General features: G+C 47.6%; 1 protein-coding gene across 1 annotated transcript; it reads left to right on the top strand.

Moving 5' to 3' along the window:
* Positions 1-10,764: 10,764 nt before the first annotated feature.
* LOC149328209 (uncharacterized) lies at positions 10,765-21,179 on the top strand. Its single transcript, XM_089560242.1, has 3 exons — positions 10,765-11,124; positions 15,546-16,825; positions 20,804-21,179. The coding sequence occupies exons 1-3, from the start codon at positions 10,765-10,767 to the stop codon at positions 21,177-21,179; spliced, it is 2,016 nt and encodes a 671-aa protein (XP_089416368.1).
* The last annotated feature ends 949 nt before the right edge of the window (positions 21,180-22,128 follow it).

Below are 22,128 nucleotides of genomic sequence, written 5' to 3'. Positions count from 1 at the left end.
GGTACTACAAAGGACCAGAGTGAAATCATTCATTTGCAATATTGGGCAGATTACCTGTGCTCCTTGGGTGCGTGCCACCGACATCTGAAGAGCGGCTCATCTGCCCCCGGGGGGTCTACGTATCCCTCGCTCGAACGCCGAGATATCCATAAAAGGTGCTCCCTTGTGCCAGTGGTCAACATGCTCTGCTGTAAAAAGAGTGGAGTGCACAATAGCCCGGGTACAGCAGCGTGACAGCCTGGCTCCTCGGGTGGATGCAAGACTTCGGCTTTTCAGGTGTCGAGTCTCTTCCCTGGTCGCCGTGAGGTACCGTGTTGGGTTTTAAGGGGGTTTATATTTGCCCGGACGGTCTGCTATTGTTATTCTTGTTGTGCTTACAGTAGATGGCACATGTCCACACTGGAGCATCGGCAAGGATCGGGAGGCGTAGATTGTTATTCACCTGCATTTTTACGTGGCCTCGCTTATTACGAATGAGGGCGATGTGGCCATTAAAATATGTATTAGGGCTACGACATTGCCTCTCAGATACAACGAACAAGTGTGCTGCATAACTCGGTAAAGCGACCGAAAAGGTGCCCCAAAATCAGCCCCGCCGCCGAAAACCTCACACTTCTGTAGAGCCAGTGTGCGAAGAGCGCCTCCCAATCTCCGTGACGGAATCTCCCCTCTCGTTTGGAAAGAACGTGGCGTCTCGAGAAAGTCGTGATTAAGGCATGATGTCTACAACGCAAACGAAACTGCTTATCAGACGTGGCTGTCGAAATGCATGCCTGGCAAGGCATCTTTCTGCACACGTTTACGGATGGCAGCAATCGGCGGTTGCCGTTTGTCACCAGCAAGTCTAAGGCCAAGCTGCTTTGTGCGCAACGCAGGCGTACACTACAGGCCCACCACAAAGACCTGGATCTCAAACGACTTTTGTTTATTCGACGAGTATGCCCTTAAACTGTTAGCAAAAAAAAACCCAAAAGGGAGTAAATGGCTTGTCCTCTAACGCACACCCAAAAGGAGTTTTTTTATTCCATATGTATGGTGTTTTTTATTTACTCCCTTATATAAGGGAGTTATTTTGGAGTGAAAAGTGAGTAAATTTTTTGCTACCCACAGAGATGGAGCCCAAAAATGGCGTCTTGTTTATTTACCCTCATTCAGGCTCATTCTTACAGTAGTGACAGGGGCGGAAACGGGCAGTAGCTCTGCGGGCCGCCAGCAACCCAACTTGGGAAACTGCGCTGCCCTAATGTGACCCCGCACCACGCATTCTTTTCGACGTATGCAAGCCCAGCGGCGGCGTAGGCGGCAGGAGTCGTCTGCTTGTCGTCTCCTTTTGCTGTACGAGCTCGTTTCGTTGGCCATGTTCGTAGATAAAGGGATGTAACATTATAATCAGTAGTTCAAAACTGAAAAGGAGACGCTGGGTAGTTTTCACGGTCATGCACACGCTATGTTTGACTCAAAACCAGAGCATAAAAGATGAAAATACACCTGATGGTAGTTTGGAATGACAGTGCACGGCCGCTCAATGGAGGCGCGCTTGGTGCGGCCCGCCGCGTCTCGCCTCAATGGCTGGGGAAGCGCGTATTGGGAGAAGTTCAAGTTTCCGCCGTTGTTCTCCGCGGGGGCGCCACCACTCCGTGACAAGCCGCCGACGCGGAAGGTGTGCGCTGGCTGTGTTGGCGTGTGTGTTTTCGCTGTAACTGCTCTGCATGACCGCGTGGTTCTGCTAGTTCTGCGTGCTTTTCATCGGTGCCTGTGTCAACAGCGTCCTAAGCGCATGCGACACCATGCCACGCAACTGCTGCGTGCCGATGTGCACCACAAACGCAAGAAAAGATCCGAAGATCGGTTACCATGAGTTCCCGCAGAAGCAGCAAGCTATGCAACATACTGGTTTCAGCCCTTCATCCCTATTTTGAGCAATGTCCGGAGTTGATTTGCGAGAGAGAAGACCGCAGTCACACCGAGGACCTCTGCAAAGCCTTTCTAACCAAACTAATGCGACCACTGCTGACCGATTTGGTAGAAAACATCAGTCTTACGGTGGAAAAAATCATACTTGCTCATAAACCGCTTTCGAGGAAAGTTCTTCGCTTGTAAAATAGGCTTGAATTCCTTCGGTGCATCACGTGGCTTCAAAATAAAACGAAAAACATTGGCTGAGCCTGCTGGCGTCTGGTTGAACTGGCTGTCTTTTGTTGTTTCTTTTCCAACTGTTTGTGTCAGCAGTATATTTACGAGGGTAATCCCAAAAGTGAGGTCTCCAAAGGGCTGCGGCCGCAGGGAAACTATATGCGTGGCTGCTCGCTATACTGCTGTGTTCATTGTTCCCCGTCTTCCAAACAAGCCACGACTCAGCGCGAAAGGGACTGGCCCGGCAACCATTTGAAATGGAGCTCCCGTTTGTCACTACCGCCACGAGCAAAGTTCACGCAAATGGCGTGCAACCAATCGAAAATTATTGCCAGTTGACGGAAGTGTACGGAGAGTCTTGCATGGATGTTAAAAACTTCCCAAAGTGGTGTAGGAAGTTCGTAGCTGGTCGCACTTAAATTTACGACGAAGAAAGAAGCGGGAGGCCGTCAATTTTTCATGAAATAGTCGCGAAGGTCGAAGAAATGATGCAGCAATAACTGAGGATCACACTCGATGAACTCTGCATTTTGGTTCCTGGCGTTTCTAGAAGCACTATTCATAGGAGTTTAACAGCAACGTTGAAATATCGGAAGCTGTGCGCAAGACAGGTTGCGCGAATGCTCACAGACGACCATCAACAACAATGCGTTGACTCCTCCCGCGAATTTCTTCCGCGTTCTGGAGATGAAACGGAGATATTTGCATTCTATTGTTACGGGTGATGAAACCTAGACATTCCACTTCACGCCTGAGACCAAACAAGAACCACGTGAGTGGCGGCACTCATCTTCGCCCAAGCCGCGAAAATTCAAGCCAAAACAGTCTGCCGGCAAAGACATGGCAACTGTGTTTTGGGATCGAAAATGGGTATTGTTGGTATAGACTTCCTGGCTCCTGGCACCACATTAAACGCGGACAGTTATTGTGAGACCCTTAAAAAACTCAGAGGGGCGATTCAAAATCGCAGAAGAGGAACAACGCTCGCCCCCACGTCGCCTGTCAAACCATCGCTCTCCTAGAACAGTTTGTGTAGGACGTCATCAGCCACTCACCCTACAGTCCGGACTTGGCACTAATTGACTACCACTTCTTTCCAAAGCTAAAAGAACACCACGCTGGAAGGCGCTTCACTGATGACGACGAAGTGAAAGATGCGGTCAAACGCTTCCTCAACGGCATAGCGGCGAGCTGGTATGACATGGGCATACAAAAACTGCCCCAGCGTCTGTAAAAATGCATAGACCCAAACGGAGATTATGTGGAAAAGTAGAATAATGGTGTCCCTTTTAAGTGATTTGTAATTTGCTTAAAATAAATATATCTTTCGATTTATAAAAAAACTGCAGTCCTTAATTTTGGGATGACCCTCGTACGGGGTGATACCCACTTGAAACTATTTCCAGCGAAAACGGAGCAACAGGCTGAACTATAATGCTGAACGTTACGACCTCAAACGTAAGTTTACAAAAAGTGCATGTTGATAAGTGGCCCGAAACCTTGTCCCGAGTTCAAGATTGTAATATGTAATAAGTTATTACAGTGGTTGAAACGCCCGTCACTGAGCGGGTAACCGCTCGGCGAAGCGCACTTCTGCCTCGATTCTCGCTGTAAAAGCACGTGCGATTTGGAAAAGCGCAGTGATGGTGACATGCCGCTATCACGCTATCAATAGGAAACTTGCACGTGGCATCACCATAATGTGTGAAACGCAGCTCAAAAAGGCTAAAATTATAAAGCGCCTACCGCGCGGACGCCTCAACGAAAGCACTGCCTCGGCCGCTGCGCACAGCTCTCCGCCCGGACTCGTCCCGGAGCGGTGGCGCCGCAGCGGTGGCGATGAGAACTAGGCGCAATACGGCTCTTTCGGGCGACGCGACGGGCCGCACCCAGTGCGCTCTCCATTGAGCGGCCGTGGACAGTGTTTGCTTTCATATTCCCTTCATTAAGGCTTGGATATTAAACATGGCAGAGGAAAAATGTGGCCTCATGAGCTCAATCAAGAGATCTGCGCTGACACTATATTCTATCACAGTTCCATGTTCATGCAACACATAAGCTGTTGCAATACATTGCGAGGACCACACTGAAAAATGCCTGCGAGAATTAGGCCTAAGCGGGGGCTGCAACAGGGTGGCGACACAAACAAAGGAAAGTCAGGTATGGTTAGAGCACTGGAGGCTTCACAGGAGCAATTCAATTATGTAACGTACTGTAGGTGAAAACGGCGACAAGTCGATATCTTGTACCGCGGCAGGCGCCCGTGAAGGAGCAGAAGTCAGCAGAGATCCAGCGACGATGGTAACCAAGCGGTCTTGACTCACCGCCATTACCCGACGACTGACCAGAAGCAGACGAGACGGTAGGCGGCGCGGCGGATTGCACAAAATGGTGTTTTTTACTCCATTTCGGCACTGGTGGAGTATTTGGCACAATTAACTCCCTTTCTAGACTGCAGGTAAATCCTCATTTTTACTCCATTATTCCCTCATGGAGTAAAATGGGGGACAGTCCACCTTTTTACTCCCCACTCATGGAGTAAATGTTCTCACAAATGGAGTAAAAAGGGTGGACGCCAACCTTTTTACTCCCTTTTGGGTATATTTTTGTTTACAGTGTAGGCATTAGTTTAGTGGAGGGGGTGTATACGAATGACGCATCATTTCATTTCGTTTTACTTCCTTAAAGGTCCCATGACTGAAGTATTATATCAGGGGTGGGAACTAATAAAGAAAGCATTCTTACAACTGTACATAATTTTTATACACTTTCACTGAACTTTGATAGCAGGTGATGGTGGCAGTGTCGCTTGGAAGGCCGTTCCAATCTGCAGCTGTGAGGGGAAAAAGAAATTGGCAAAGGTGACAGCGCGCGAGAGTGGACGGGCTACATGAAAATGATTTTCTAGGACCACATGGCGAACAAAGTAAAGTTCATGCTCCTGCTTGACAACTGTGCGGAGCACCGTGTGCTGTCTTTTTGGAATGCGGTGACCAAGTTCTCCTGCCACCGAATGCGACGCGAAAGACCAGTCACTCGACATTGGCGTATCGATCACGCGTTCAAGGTGCCCTATAGGCGGCGCGTCACTGCGTATATGTGCCGGTAGCTGCTTCGAGACTAGCTGCCGATGTCGCGGTTATGATCTGTTTTTTTTCGCAGCCAAGAAAATGATTTAAACCGCTTAGATGGAAATGAGTGCATATGAGCGAATCACGAATTGATTCAGTAGGGTAGGATTTACGCACCCAAGAGCGACGGAGGACGCAGTCGAAAACCCACGAGTTCAGAACAACTTGCACTGGTGGCAATGTCTCATTCAAAGTTGGCCGGATATGAATTTGTATAGAATGAATTGGTTTGAGCGGCTGATGACGGTGAGATAGCAGAGCCATACACCGATTCGGCTAAAATACTCGAGCTTAAGGATTCCCAAGCTACCAAGAAAAAGAACATTACGAAGACGATGCCGAGGAGGCCGACGTAGCCCCAGCTGCCGTGAACGCGTCAACCGAGATTAATTAATCTCATCCCTAAGCAGCATGTTAGCATAGAGTGTCCCGGCGAAGAGCACATGACGTCTCTGGCGAAGTCGGAAAGCGTCCTTTAAGAAGCGGACACGCATATTGAGCTTCTTTAAAAAATAAACGGCACTTGCGTCTGGCTTTGTACTTTTGGCTGTAACATGGGATGCCCACTTACTGCGAAACTAAAGCGAACGCCATCGGCGTGACCACCAGGTTCGTTATAAGTGGGCTCGACTGCATCAAACAAGTGAAAGAGAAAATAGAGGTAGAGGAAATGCAGGGAGGTTAATCAGAAGGATGTTCCGGTTGGCTACCCTGCAAGGGGGAAAGAGAAGATGGGCGTATAAGGAAAAGAGAGAAAAGATTATGAGGCCTGAAGCAAGCCCAGCAAGCTGAGGTATGAGCGCTGAAAGTCAGTCCGACGCCGCAGAGGCCTGCACGCTTTGAGGGCTGCCGAGCGCTGCGGCATCGGCACAACACAGCGTCCGTCCTTCGCCGCCACACACAAGACACTCACGCCGAGCAGACTGTCTGCCATGAAGCAAGGTTGCTTTCCGGAGTAGTGTGATGTGATGATGTCTATGATAAAGTGAGACATCGCGGCTTCTCCTTGGAATGATGCGACTAAATAAAGGCAGATAAAACACAAGCGGGGGTGCAAAACCGATGGGTTCAAAGTACAGCATGGACTGAAAAAAATGTTTCAACAAAAATGATAAATTAAATAATTCAAAAATGAAATCGTGTAAAGAAAAGAAAATACTGGTTTCTCACCATTCTTCCTTCTATACTTCCGTGAACCATCCTCGCCGCTCCACACTATTCTTCCGTACCATCCTGATTCGTCGGAATCCACAACCGTATCTGAATCCTCCAGACACGCTGAAGAGTGCCGCCAGATTGCCCGGTCATTCACGTCTGACGACCAAGGGTGCCAGAAATACCGTTTCGACCACTCCCATGGCACAGACACTTTTCAGCCCCAATCCCTTGTTTGGCTCCGTGTGCCTTCTGCTGCCCCAGGTCTCTCTACCAAGTTGCTGCCAAAATACCACGGACCCTACCGTATCCTTGAGCGCACTTCTCCCGTCACTTACATCGTTGAGCCCGTGACGCCATCACCCGATCTCCGACGACGTGGGCGCGAGACCGTTCACGTTTCGCGTTTGAAGCCGTATTACGACCCCTGCGTCCTGTTGACTCCCTAAATCGCCAGGATGGCTCTTTTTCCCCCGGGGGCAAATGTAAAGAGGAAGACGCTTAGCAGACGGAGCAACAGAACCGATGCGCGGCGCGAGGCGAGAAGAAGACGATCGGCAGCTGAAGCAGCAGAACCGACGCGCGGCAAAAGCATCAACTGTTCCGGGACCGGACCTGCCCTTGCCCGCTCTAACCGGCCTTAACAACCAGTCATCTCTTGCCAATAAAGGCCGCTACAATTGTAATATTTGGCAAGCTTGCTCTGTGTCGCAGAAGGCGCATGAATTTTTTTTTGCCTTTGCATCAAAAGTCTCATCTTCAGTGCTGGAAATTAGACGTGTAGAAATGCACCCAACTACTCGTCATTCATCGCGAAGCGGGTAGAAGCCTAGAAGAAGAAAGGAAAAAAAGCAGTTCTTCGAATTTCCAGTTAGAACCCATGGACCAAGCCTTACAACGGAGCACCCTTGCTTGATAAATGGAACCAGTTGGCCTTCGCCGCGACGTTCATTATACATTATCTTGCGGAGATTGTTCAAAATGAAATGCTTGTAGCTCCTTTTCTCAGGAAGCTTGAGCGCATTTCTTCAGGACATGGAGACGCACATGAGCCTGAAACACTGAGAAGTCTTTACAGAGGCAATATACAACAGAAACGAGTTTACCGTACCAGCCCTGAAAAGAATTAAAACCAGGCCGCTGCAAAGATCATTCTGATTTCCCGATGTAAACAACTAGGGCAATGCCAAAGGTACTCGCGCTACGCGTTCTCGTTGGTCGCATCACGCGTTACGTATTTTAAGTACTCTTCTTCATACTTAACCCGTAAGTAGTAGGTCTCCCGGCGGTCCTATGAGTCTTCGGCGACCTGTGTATGTCTTCTTCCTCACCTCAGTATGTCGATAATGCAGCGTCTTCTTAGTCTTCATAATATGCTGTATGAATCTGGACGTGCGACTTTCTGCGATCTTGGAGCTTTCTGATGTGGTGTCCAGAGGGGGTGGTTATGAGGAAAATTTCTTTCAATAAAGAGCTTTGCGCCTCATCCCTGGGATGAACCTTCAATCTAGTGCTCCTATAGCCTTAGCTTTTTGCTGTACCCGGTTAACTAGCTGTCTTTGGTCCTCTAGACTTTAGCTGAACAGCGCAGCCTACCACTGCCCAGGTTGTGGGTTTGGAATTTTCAGAGCGGCATCACAACAATTGAAGATTGGGTTAGAAACATAAAAGATGCTAACGCAAAAACAATCCAAATCATCCAAACTAAAACAGAAACACTCGAGATAGACAGAGCTCCTCCATTTATGGGAAGCCCGAAAAGGTCCAGTAAAACGTTGGAAAAAGCAAAGACTAAATAGAAAGCTACAATTAAAAATAGCGAAGATTACGGCAGAAGCCCAGGAGTATGCTGTAAGGCTTAGCAAGCAAAACTGGGTAGAGGTTCATGACTCGCTGAAAGGTGCCCAAAGTACGACCAAATCATGGTCGATCTTACGATGCCTAATAGGCCCATCCAAAATCAAATCGGGCTCAAGCAGAATACTAAGTTCCATAGCCCATAGATTCCGGGGTACGGACTCATATTTAATAACAGCCATGCACAAAAGTAGATTCGGGACCCCTCCCTGGCTTGCAAAACTCGAGGGCTAGCCAAACCCCTCCCTTGACTTCCCCATAACACTGGCAGAGATCTACGTAGCAGCCCGTATATCCACAAGAAACACAGCCCCTGGAAGTGACAGGGTTACAAACGGCCTAATCAAGAAACTCAGCAACAACCACCTCATGGATCTAACCAAGTGCATCAGCAAAGAACTGTGGGAAAAGGGCCAGCTCCCGTCGATTTGCAAACACACAGACGTCATCAGTATACCTAAAGCAGTGCAGCCTCCAGCTATAAGGTATCTCGGTCCAATCTCCACCACTTCTTGCCTAGGAAAACTCTATGAACGAGCAATACACTTGAGGCTTCAAAATTACATAGAAGAAACCAACCTATTTCCTTCATGCATGCTGGGCTTCCGCAAGGGACTCTGCAAGAAAGATGCCTTGCTCCGTATTAAAAAAGAAGTCATAAATATCTCTAAATGCGGTTAAAACCTCCTTCTCGCACTAGACTTGAAGGGAGCCTCCTACAATGTCGGCCACCACGCACCATAATGCAAGAATTAAACAATCTCAACTGCGGGGAGAAGACCTTACAAGTCCCCAGGAGAAATTGAACACTACCTAGGAAAGCAAAAATCCAGGAAAAAGAGAAGACCAGAGTTTTGGGGCTGTGGTTACAAAGCAATCTGAGGGCGGATTATACAATCAACTCTCAAGGCTACGGTAACCTAATATGAAGAATGATGAGAAGGGTAACCTGATATCGGAAAGGAACTAGGGAGGAAGACACCATACGCCTAGTCTAAGCCCTAGTCGTAAGCAGGATTACCTACGGGCTCCCCTATCAAGAGATGAGAATCATTGATAGAAGGGCCATTGATACCATCTTGAGGGGAGCCCATAAAACTGCCCTAAGCATCGCATCAACGACATCAACGGAACGTGTTTGTGCATTCGGAGTATACAACACCTTTGACGAGCTCAAGGAGGCGGTTTTAGTGGGTGAAAAAAACGCTTAACCACAACACGAGCGGGTAGGGATATCCTGGCGAGACTGTGGCTATGGCAGGCACTACGAACTAGTGAGAGGAAGTCCCAAATTCCGACACTTTCAAGAGAGATGTATGTAAACCAGATATTGAGGCACATGCACCACGAACGGCAGAAGAATGAGAGCCACGGTCAATGCACTGGCAAAAAAGCTATCAAAAGACCCGGAAGCGGTATACATGACATCGCGGCCTACGCCGTGCCAGGCAGGTTCGCGATTGCTGCAGTCGACAGCCAGAAGAGGCCAATCATTAGGGCTTCAATCTATGCGAAAGATCCTGCGGAAGCGGAATCACTGGCCATAGCCATCACCATTAAAACAAAAGATCAAGAGGGGAAATCATCGCACATAGTGACTGACTCCCAACAAGCCTGTAGAGACTACCTTGCTGGAAGACCTCACGGAAGAGCGAGCACACTATTAACTGCACTCTCACATTCACACAGAATAACATGGAAACCTGGTCACGAATGCCTAGCTGGAAACGATGTAGCGAATGATCTAGCCCGAGCTCTAACAAACCGGGAGGACCCCCTTCCCTACCCCACTCCGCTCCAAGGACCATATGTTGAGAGGCTCGAACACCTTAGGCTATAAAGAAGACAATTCTCACCGACCACCATACAAACAACTGTTCTCCTCTGATGCCACTGGGTGGAGGAGAATACAAACACATATCCAAGTCTTTACATTTTACACAAGATCAGACCAACACAATACCCGTTACTATCCTTTTTGCGGAGCAAGCCCCACGCTGTGCCATACATCTTGGCAATACCACGACGAACCGGACAAAAAGTTAATAGTGCCACACCCGACACACACACGAGAAGTGGTAGGAAGCCCTCACCAGTGACAACCTGGACTCGCAAGCCTGGATCATCTAACCAGTCCGCAAGTCAGCTGCCGCCAGCGGAGCCCTGGACTAGCGGCCCCAACCATCCGGCTCCTGCGAATTAATCTATGCTAACTAAAAGTTTTCAGTAGGGTACAGAGCTGGGCCAATTGGTACGTAGTTTTAAAGGCGCACACACAGAGAGGAATACATGACGACACTGGACCTGTGTCCCACTCTGTGTCTGCGCCCTTCCGCAGTTTTTTCTTTCGAATTAAAAGTTTTCTCTATCTCTTCAACAGGGGGCACGAGCACTTTACCGGGCATTTCTAGCACAAGGAGGCGCTAGCCACTCGCAGTTGCACGCACTCCTCGAGGGAATTTTCCAGAAGAAGAGAAAGACAGACACGATGGAGCCTCAGCCTACGGAAGAAGACCTACTTTCGCCCCTTGGCGGCGGTCCCCCAGCGTCTCGGACTTCACCTTGGCGAGGCAAAGAGCTACTCTCAGCCGGCACCGGCCTTGGCTGCTTCTGCGGAGCCTCTCTGGCAGCGGCCACCGCCGCGCTGCTCTTGTTCACCATCCACGGAGCTGCCACGCGGGACGAGAGGAACGGCACTGGACCTCGGTTCTGCTGCTCCAGCGAGGCAGGCAGGCTGTTCGCCGTCATCGACAAGCACGAGTCGCCCTGCACTGACTTCTTCGCGTACATCTGCAAAAACGCCATCAGACACGGCATCGTGCAGCAAGACGTGGCCAACGACATGCTGGTGAGCTTTCGCGCGGACATCCTGCTAATTTTAATAACGAAATCTGCTAACCTGCATTTGCATTTTGCTGGTTTCGCCTGCCGGTGAGTCTGAAACTGTTTCAAACGGCGAATTTCGCTAATAACTTTTGAATGTAACCTAAATGGTCACTCACGTCGAGAGAATTGTAAACGATTTATTCATCATCATCATCATCCTCAGCCTGACTACGTCGACTTCTGGGCAAAGGCCTTTCCCAAGTCTCTTCAATTAACTCTGTCCTTTGTCAGTTGCGGCCAGCCCATCTCCGCGGACTTGATTGTGTAGTGACCCTTTCCGGCGCAAACTAAGGCTGTTAAATATAAAGAATCGATGTCCTGAGGCCAGTATGTGGCGGTGAAGGATAATTGATCAGAAAATAATATTCTGTCGGTTCTCTATCAGTTTTTTGTATCATTATAAATGAAACCAGAGGAGGAACTTAATGCGTTCAAATGGCTTAGTCGAGTGATTCCTATGAATATTTAATATCTGCTTTGAAACAGCTCTTGTCATTGCTGAACTACAGCTTGTGTGTCAGTTTTTATCAAGCATATGCGATAATGATATGACGCATAGCTTCTGCCTGCGATGTTATTTTTCAGTTGCGTGAAGGTCAGTGTACGGTCCTACGCAAGAGGAATTCTTGAGTTCATTGAACAAAAGCATTGCTTCTTTTGGGAGACGGTGTGCAAGAAGCAGGGCGACTGCGATCTCATTTTGAAGATTTAAAGCCTCGAGCGCACAGCATCCTTTTGCATTTTCTGAAAATGTAGAATTCGAAATACTCAAAAGAGAGAAATATTCATTAGTTGAAGGTGCTTCTTGCAGGCGGTCCACGAAATAGATTTTTATATGATTACTCTTTTGGTCGCTCAGCACGAACTATTTTACGAGTTGGTCCACTTCTCAAAAATTGAAAGGAGGATTGCTAGTGGTAGTGAGAAATTTAAATAAATCATTGCACAGGTTTTGACTCTCTGTTGGGGCCTTTGAAATCGTTTCAGGTATAACCGCACAGTAGAAGTCCATGTTTAAGAGACTGTTGAAAACGAAGGGAAGTAAACTGTTGAACAATTAATGTATGCGAAACCAACTAAAATTATCTTGGCATACTCACTAGGAGGTAACATGTCTTTCTTTTATTCCTGAAACCCCTTCCTAAGAATGTCCACCCTGAATACCATCAATCCCGCCGAGTCGCACGAGCCAAAGCTCTGCATAAAGAATATGGCACTTTAGAGGATGTGCGCTGGGTGGACGCCGCGTGTGGTACAGACCGTTCAGTAGCTGTGGCTTATCATCCAGCAGCCCCCCCATTTACCCATTTCATAGACCCACCTTGTACCCCGGAAGAAGCAGAGGAAGCAGCTATAGCAATAGCCATTGCCCAAACCAATGCGGCTTATATACTAAGCGATTCCAAAACAGCCATTCTTAACTTCGCCCGCGGACGCGTCCATCCCCCTGCGTGGCAGATATTGAGAATGTGCACCCTAAATCCCGATAGGCGTATTGAGCTCGTGTGGGTGCCGGCTCACTCTGGCAATCCCGGAAATGAGGCCGCCGATAACATAGCCCGAGGACTTATTTGCCGGGCAAATGGCGACCCCAGCCGGGATTTCTCGAGGGAGCGGGCACACACGTTCTCAGAACTAACTCAACAAGCACGCCTTGCCCGTCGACTCTATCCCCCTCCCAACCCCCGCCTATCCCACTCCCAACAAATCCTCCGGAGGCGACTCCAGACCCGAACTCTTCCTACCCCTCAGATTCTATCCCACTTCCGCCATGTTTCCCCAGAGTGCACTCTCTGCGGAGAACCGCACGCCACCCTAGACCACATCCTCTTCGGCTGCCCTGCCGATCCTCCCCCGCAGGGACAGCCCACCATCGGTACATGGGAGGAATGGGAGGCCCTCCTTGCGTCGCAGGACCCGGACGCGCAACTTCGCTGTGTGAACCGGGGTGCCAGTGCCATGGCCCTACGTGGCCTGGACACATGCGCGCAATGTGAGGGCTGTGCGGTGGCCCTGAGACCTTGTACGGTCCAAACTCACTTGCTCAATAAAGTTTTCCATCCATCCATCACATTGCAATACATGAGCGGAGATATCCAGGTCTCACTCTCTTCTGGCGGGTTTTAGCCAAATTTGGAACGAGTACTGTCCACCTCCAGAGGGTTCTTCGGGGTCCTTACTTATGACATGGGGAAAATTTTTAAAAAATTTATCAACGCACACTTAAATTCATACACAAAAAGACTTACTCTCTTGCACGCTTGAAGGAACCATAAAGGAGTCGTGCCAATGAAAGAAAAACAAAGCTTTCATTCTGGGCGCTGCTAGAACCAAAAAAATTGCTTGGTTTTCAGTTGAAGATTGAATAATGCTGCTATTTTTAAAGACAAGCGAAGCAGCCCTAATGAATTACATTGTGTTCAAGCGAAGCCTGTTGATCAAAGAACAAAAAAAGGTGTGGTTTAGCTTTTGTTAAACCTGGTTGGTTGCGCAAGCAGTGCATTATTAATGCTTGGTCGCACACACTCGTGCTGATTGTTTGCTTGTTTAGCGTGGACATCCTTGGTTTTCATCCGCTTTTCAAGATATTCGGCCCGTTGTTCTTCTGTTTCCTCCGCACGTGTTCGTCTCCTAGCTTCATTCCGTATAGCATGGCTGGACTCACATTCTGAACTTGAAGTGGCTTGCTTAGCTGCTTCTGATTCTCGTCGTTTTCGCAAACGTTCTTCCCATTGTTCCTCTGTTTCATGGGCACGTTGTTTCCGCTTAGCATCATTCCGTTTAGCTTGCCTAACCCCAGCTTCTGAACTCGATAGAGCTCGTCTAGGTGCTTCGGCTTCTCGTAGTTTCCGCAGTCGTTCTTCTCGTTGCTATTCCGCTTCTTGGGCACGTTGTAACCTCTTTCTTGCATTCTTCCTAGCTTGCTTGGCTGTCGCCTTAGAGTTACTGTGCAGAAGCAGTAGATCAACTAGATTCAGATACAGACTCTTCGTCGGTGACTTCCATGGCGAGACTCCTCGAGGAGCGCGCGCACGACCGGCTCCTCTTGGCTGCGGTGGAGAGAGCAAGCTGACGTCACACATTGCCATAGCAACGGAGAGGCTGACGTCACACCATCTGTTAGGTGCGGCGTCGGCTCCTCGAGGAGCAGGGGGTCCACGGACCACGGGACGAACGGTTAGACCTGGCGTATTATTGCTTTCGCAATAAAACTTTTTGCCATGATAAAAGGTCTGATAAAGCCCACTTTACACTATATTAGCTGCAGAAGTTGTAGTAGGAGCTTGTTCGGGTGTAATAAACAAGACACCTAAGGTTGTTGTTTGTGCAGTATTCTCACGACATTCTTGGCTCCGAAGTATGGACGGGATCTCTAGGAGATTTGTTACGCAGTGAATAGGAAGCGAAGTTGTCTTCTCGTTTCAGCAACTATCTCAGCGGTAGACTTCTCTATGCTTACTCGATCCAAGCAACAAGTTTAGGCTGACGACGGCCTCCGTCGGCCGCCAACGTTGGCCCAGGGTGTGCCAAGAAGGTTGGAGATTCCGTGGCCCCACGTTTGCCGACGTCCATCCCTACTCTATGTACGCTTATGCGTTTGAACCTGTGTATTGCGCATCACTTCAGTCTGTGCGCCCTCTGCACGGCACATAGCAGAGTTGAGTGCCACACTCCAACATATAGCGGTCATTTCGTACGCTGTCTGGATACCAACTGCTTTTGATAGCAGGTGAACGCGTCAGGTTTCAGTTGCACCAAGGGACAACTGCTTCGTTTCTTTATCCAGTTCAGGCATGGTGAAAGTGTGATTGGCGCTAACGTTATAATTATAGAAGGAGTAAGCGCAACCCTCGTCAAAACTGAAAGACCACTGGGTTTCCTGTTGGGCCATGTGGTGTGAATTGGGCATCGGCAGTTTTGAGAAGCCTTGAGGCGAAGAAGCACTAGTCCTCTCTCCTCTGTCCTGCAACGTGGGACTTCGCGGATTCTGGGAGAACATCAGCCATGGCGCTTCCTAACAAAGACATGATCGATCAATATAAACTATGTAATGCATTGCCAGTCCGCGAATAGAACATCGCTCGGTACGTTTAGTACCCCGAAAGATTGTCGACGTTGCATGTTGTGCTTCATGGGATATATGTTATTACGTAAAACACTCTCCGCGTCGGCTTTGCCTTACTTTATCGCCGCTTGGACATCGAACCCACACAAAACAATCCCTAAAGATGGGGATCGGCACTCTGTGGTACTATTCGCACCTTGGTTCAACGACACGAGTGTCAATTCTCCGTAGTACGACGAAAATGACCGTTGTGAACAAATTTCATTATGCGTCTTTAATTATATGCTTGGTCCTTGTCCTGTTGTGCAATTTCGCAGGAGGATATCGCCTCCAACATCATCAAAGGAACACAAAACTACGGCAGTCCGGCTGCGGCAGCACTTCACGCTCTCTACACATCGTGCCTCAATGAGGTTTGGCGCCAAGATCAGCGAGCCAGAGATGTCACGACGATCGTGCTGGAAATCGCCAACACCTCCAGCCGAATGAGTGGCGCAGATTTGCTACGTTTCGCCCTCGCTGTGGATAGGCGATACCACCTCAAGTTTATTTTCACTTTAATCAGCCAAACCACTAAAACACAAGGGTTCGTGTTAAAAAGGAGGCTACTCCGGACCACCGAATACAAAGCATTTTGCGACGATTCCTGCTACACCACTGCTCTCTCCATCCTGAGCGCGCATTTCGGCACTAACTACACCCGGAAGGACGTGTCCGCGTGGGAAAAAAAATTTCCACTTGACAAAAAAAGAACTGGTTCGTTGTCTTTAGAAGAGATGAGCGGCATCTTCGGCGGTCTGAAAGTGTCGCAGCTACGGGACATATTTCTCGAGTTTCTTATCGATATTGACCAAGTTAGTAAATTTCAGACGATCTCCAAGGCTGCTTTCTCTACGGACGTACGCCTCTTGAGGAGCGACCAGCCGTTGTCCTTATGCTACATGCTACTTGTTGTCGCCCTGGATGCCATGAGCTACATTCAAAGGGGCAACACATTGAAATCGCCAACAGTGCGTAGCAAGGAAGTCTGTAACGACCACGTGTTCCAGAGTGGCCAGCTATGGCGGGTGACGTATGTAGCGGCCCTCGCGAGTCCCGCGAAAGACCAGCAGCTGCATAAGATCTTCGAGGAGACTCGAAGAAGATTCGTGGAATACGCCCCTATCCTGCGGCTCATTGCGGCGCCAAATGACACGGAGCACTTCCGGGCGATGGTCGGCAACTTTACTCTGAAGCTACCCGGCGACCTGGTGTTCCAGGAGCCGGCCGTTCCTCAAATGTCAAAGCAAGGATTCGCACGAAACCTGTTCTTGGCGCACAACTTCGAGTTCGACGCTAAAAAGGCAAATGCGAAACGAGGGTTCCCCTGGATTCGAGACGACAATGAGCACAGAGCCACCAACCGTCTGTACTTTTTGAACAAGGCCACCCTGTACGTGTCGTCTTCGGGCTACGGCTGGCTGAGTTCGGGCACCCTCGATCCACTTCTTGCGGACGCCGCGGTCATATCGAGTCGTATGGCAGCTTTGATGTGGAGCAACGTGCGGAGACCGGCGCGCTGGTCTCGAGAAACAATGGCGGCGTTCAAAGAGTTCAGGTAATGTATATCACTGTTGTGAACGAGCCAAAAAAAAAAAACCAAGCCCTCACGAAAAAGCGTGGCCTAATCTGTTGCAAGCATTTTCGGTTAAGATCATAGTTTGCTGTGAGCTGAAGGTTCCGCTATGCCCAGAACAGCAGCTACCGACCGCGGGTTTATTTCACAGGTGCAAATGCGAAGTATTCCGGCGAGGTCATCTTAAGGCGCTTGCTGTACCGTTTAGCAATGTGGGAGCCTAAAGTGACTGAATTTAATCTCTTTTTTTGGGTGTAAGGTACGGAAATTATCATTATGCACAACGGCCTCCACTGCTCTCATGCCATGAAATCCATAATTATGGGTCTGCGTAATATGAAGTCTGGTTAAATGCTTCCCGTTCACATCACGCTTTAAAAATAACCTGGTGCTTTACGCAACCAGTCATTCTTAAAGTAATTGTTGGTAGCGTGTAGTTGTTTCGCCCGCAAATTAACGCTGTGATTAATAGTTTCACGCTAGGCTTAGAGAATGCTCTGAGTTGTCTCAGTACTGCCGTCACCATATTCCGCAATAAACCTTAAAAAAAAAGTTCACTCCTCATTCACCTAACTTTAGTTGGGATGTTTTCTTTAAAATGTTGCAGTAGACATTAGGATACACGGCCGATCATGGCAGTGGCTTAACCAGAAATATTTTTCGGGGACTCTGATGTGCCACCGTTAAAAAATTAAAAGAAAGACAGCATGCACCCCAAAAATATCTTAGTCATTTTTCTGCTGCAATAAAGCCGAAAGGTTAGTTGTTTCATTCACTGTTACATCCGCCTTAGGTGCTTCTGCGCTATTAGACTAAACATAATCAGTAACTTGTTCCGTGTACATGTCACATCACATTCATCAGCGTCACAAAGTTGGAATGGAAAAAAAATCACACCATATCTACATTTTAGTCTTTACTAACACGTGGATCACGTGAATGGAACCTTCCCGGAGAAATTCTCGACATAAGAGATAACGAGCATTTTCTGACCGCACTAGCATAATTAACAGGAGGATGAAACTGTTTTGTAACAGTTACTTCATTACTTTATGTATCTTGTTATTTGTAACCACTCCTCTCGAATGCGTTCGGCCCTGAGGGTTCAATAAATAAAGTATTCAGGTTCTAATGAGTGTTTAAAACAAATATTTAGACATGTTGTTTCAGCTTTAATAAAGTCTGTTTGGAAACATTCTTTATTGCTGAGAACCTAAATGTTAAGTACGTAGCACTATAGGCAGGAAGCTCGGCTATTAAAAACTGAACGAGCGACAAGATACCAGAAAGAATGTACAAAAATGCACTACTAAAATGAATTCAGTACTGTATCATGCCGATATAACAATTATACTCCGCGCAAATAGAGAAGGAGCGTACTCGTAGTACCTTTTCTGAAACTTTGAAAACCACCAACAAGTTCTAGGAGTTACAGGCCGATAGCCTTCACCAGCTGTACAGCAAAATCATAGGAAAGTGCTGTCGACATATGACTGACATTCGTAATTTAATATCGGCGACTTTTAGAATGCATCTATGTGGATTTGAAAAAACATGAACGACCTACCGCCTTGTTGTCCAAGAAAACACCATCGGGGAGGTGTTCATCCACAAGCAGTATGGTATCGGGTCTTCTTCGACCTCGAGAAGGTCTGTGATGCCACGTGGAAGTTTGGTATCCTTCGTGACTAGCAGACCTAGGTATACACGGAAGGATGCCATACTGCTTGAACGACTTACTGGCTAAAAGCACATTTTGCGTCCGCCTAAGAGCATTTCTTTCCATTACTTTCACACAAGAGAACGGCGTACTCCAGAGGTGTATTCTAAGCACGGCACTTATCATTTTAAAAATCAATTCCTTAGCTAAAATAGTTCCCAAGAGCGTAATGTTTTCGGTTTATGTAGATGACCTACATATAGCATGCACTTCGTTCAGCATTTGTATGTGCAGAGAGACAAATACAAATGTAACTAATTAAACTAGCTCTTTGGGCAGACAGAAATGTATTAAAGTTTTCTCCTCAACAGACAGTAAGTGCTCTGTTCTCATTGAAACGGGGCCTACTGGTTGATCCTAATCTATACTTGAACCAAACCATGGTGCCAATTAGGCAAGAACACAAATTTTTAGGCGCCATTTTTGACAAGAAAATCGCATTTCTACCGAACATCAACAACTTAAAAAGATTCTAGAGCCCTCATTGTCCTAAATGTGGTCTCAGGAAAACGGTGGGGTTCCGATAAGAGTATGCCTTTTTCAAATCATTCGCTCTCTGGTGCGCTCAAAGCTAGACTAAGGGTGCGTAAAATGTGGTTCAGCAAGAGCATCCTACTTGAAACCATTAGACCCTGTTCGTTAACTTTATTATCTGGCGCATTTAGAACATTGCCGGTAGCCAGCCTTTACGTTGACGCTAATGAGCCCGCTTTATAGGATCGAAGAGTGGCACTTCCATGTATTTACGTCCTAAAAATGCGTTCTTTCACGAAAAATCTCTGCCATCCCGTTGCCACCAGGTGCCCATGCAAAACACTATTCAACAGCAAACCACATTTTATCAGTCGATTAGTCCTGTGTTTCGAAGATCAATGCGAAGAGTTGGAAGTACTAGATGCTGTACTTAACATTATGGTACACACACTGACTTATTTACACAAAACGCAAACGCCAGAGGAGCATGTACTGCACGAATTCTTTGCACTGCAAGGAAAATGTGGCACCTACACTGCATTTTATACTGATGGCTCAAAAACAGAAATACATGTTAGAGGCGAAGTAGCTCAAGGCAAAAATTAAAAAAAAAATGATACGGCGGCCACAGTGTGCATCGCTTTTTACTGCGGAGTGTTCCGCTATCTTCAAAGCTGTAGAATAAATAGTAAAAGAACATCGAGACCAGGATTGTCTACACTGATTCTCTGAGTATGCTCAAAGCTCTTCACTCTAGAAATGCTGCTAAACCTATGATAGGAAACATTTTACATGCTACAGTTTGTCACAACATTAAAACATAACATTAAATTCTAATAGGCCCCAGCCGTGTCGGGATGGTAGGAAATGAAAAACAAGATGCGTGCTAAGCACATGCATGATGCATGCTCAGCACATAAATGTGAAACACGTTAAACACGTAACTAACTGTTAGTTAGTCATGAGAGAAGGCAACAGCCACAGAAACCAAGTTGCTCAGGGGATTTCAATTAATTAATTTATTTTCTGCTGTTGTTCAATTTAGAATAATACTGAATATGTTATGGCTTAAAGCTAATTGATTAGAAAAGCAGAAGAAAAACAACCACATGCCGCCGGTGGGATCCGAGCCCACGACCTCCGAATTACGCGTCCGGTGCTCTACCGCTGAGCTACGGCGACGGCTGTCAAATCTTCTGCTTTCGGGGGTATTTATGTTTACAAATAACCTAACCTTTGAGAGCGTTCAGCAGCGCCACCCACGTTCTTAAGCGGCGGACGTAGCATGTCCTGAGTTACCGCTTATGTGACGTAGAACGTCATCGAACGGCGAGGGTGGAAGCTGTGTGAGAACCCTCTTATGCTTCCTATGGCGTCAAGGCTGCCAGAGGAAGCAGAGGAAGCCATAGGAAGCATAAGAGGGTTCTCACACAGCTTCCACCCTCGCCGTTCGATGACGTTCAGGTTACATGCGCAACGCAAAGAAATACTTAAAACACATTGTTTCGGCTTTAATAAAGTCTGTTTGGAATCAATATTTATTGCTTAAGACATAAATGTGAAACACGTAGCTTGATAAGCAGGAAGCTCGACTATTATATACTAAATGCGGGACCAGTTAACCGAAAGAATGTACAAAAATTACAAAAATGCCCCGAAAAAAAGAATTCACTACTTTATCACGCGGATATACCCATTCTTCTCCGCGCAAATAGATAAGACAGGCCCTTATATCAAAACCTTTGGCTGCGGCTACTTAAATGCAGGCAGTGCGAGGCGCGCTCATCACCCGCAATGGACCCCAAAGGCGCGGTCGAAATGGAGGCGTTGAAGATAGGTCTGCGCATCGCCGCCGCAGTCGGGTCAGCGCCAGCTGAGCCTGCAAGAGGCGTCGCACCTGCGTCGCCAAGACCCAGCTGGTACACAATGCGACCTGCCTTCAGTGTCCTCTGGATGTCCGAGGCGCAGCTCTTCTACGCCCGCTACGCCTATTACAGCTGCAGTGGCACATTTGACGCCACGCTTTTGGTGAACGTGCCACTGTGGCGAAACGCTGACTTTGCCAGGGCGTACCACTGCCCGCCTAGCACGGAGGCCGGTGAACCAAATCAATGCGAGAACGTTACGCTACCTCACGGCTGATGCAGCGATGTGTATTTGTGTGCGGAGACGGCTGCCTGGTGATATGCTTTTGTATGATTTTTGCTTTTTGATTTGTGTGTTCCCTCTTGCGATACCTGTCGACCAGTTGGCTTCGTAGCTATGAGACGTTGCTCTGAATACTCCACACCAGCCGATCATCTAACCATTTTTAAAAAATTATGTATGACTCTTGCTGACCCTTATCTGGTATGAACATTTGTGGGTTAACTCATGTCTATTATCTTCACAAAGAACTGTGAGAACAGCGCGGTACTTTTTCGGCGTGCCTTCTGAGCTATTCGCGAGAACTGACGTGTCTGGGCGATAAAGCCCTGCCACTATTGGCCCAGCATATAAAAGCTCAGGAAATGATGTAAAAAAAACACAACGCAACAAAGCTAAACATTGATGCGTCATAAATTTTCCTGCTTCGAATTCTATGAAGTATCCTTTACAAATGTTATTTAAGGGTGCGCAAACAGTATTTTTAGAAATCTAAGTGTCGTTTTTCCGCCGCATCGAGTAAAAAATTAAGCAAAAAATCGAAAACGAATTGCGTTGTATTAAATAGAAATCGTATAAGAATCAAATTTTTTCTAGGGTATTCCCTACTTGTGCGATATTCGTAAAAAACTAATATCTTGCGAAAGAGAAAGGCAGTGGCGGCGTTGTTCACCGATTCTGTATCCTAAGGACTTTTCGTTATCACTGTCAAAATACTCAACACTGATCACTACTTTACTCTACTGGATGATAGCTTTATCTTTGCAACGAAGAGGAGGCTGCGCGGGCGTAGTGGTCGCAAGTCTGCCATTTCTCCAAATAGAACGCACGGTAATGCTTCTTGACGAATACCGCGTCACTCAGCGTTCTAGCCGTTTCTCTTGTCTCTGGTGCATCTGGTGTTTCGAAGGTTCTGGTAACAAGACGAACAAAGGAAATTTATTGT

The sequence above is a fragment of the Amblyomma mixtum genome, chromosome 9 (assembly GCF_055824585.1).
Source record: "Amblyomma mixtum isolate Tamu chromosome 9, ASM5582458v1, whole genome shotgun sequence".
Classification (NCBI taxonomy): Eukaryota; Metazoa; Arthropoda; class Arachnida; order Ixodida; family Ixodidae; genus Amblyomma; species Amblyomma mixtum.
Note: the sequence above shows the minus strand (reverse complement) of the source record. Positions and strands in the feature narration are given on the sequence as shown.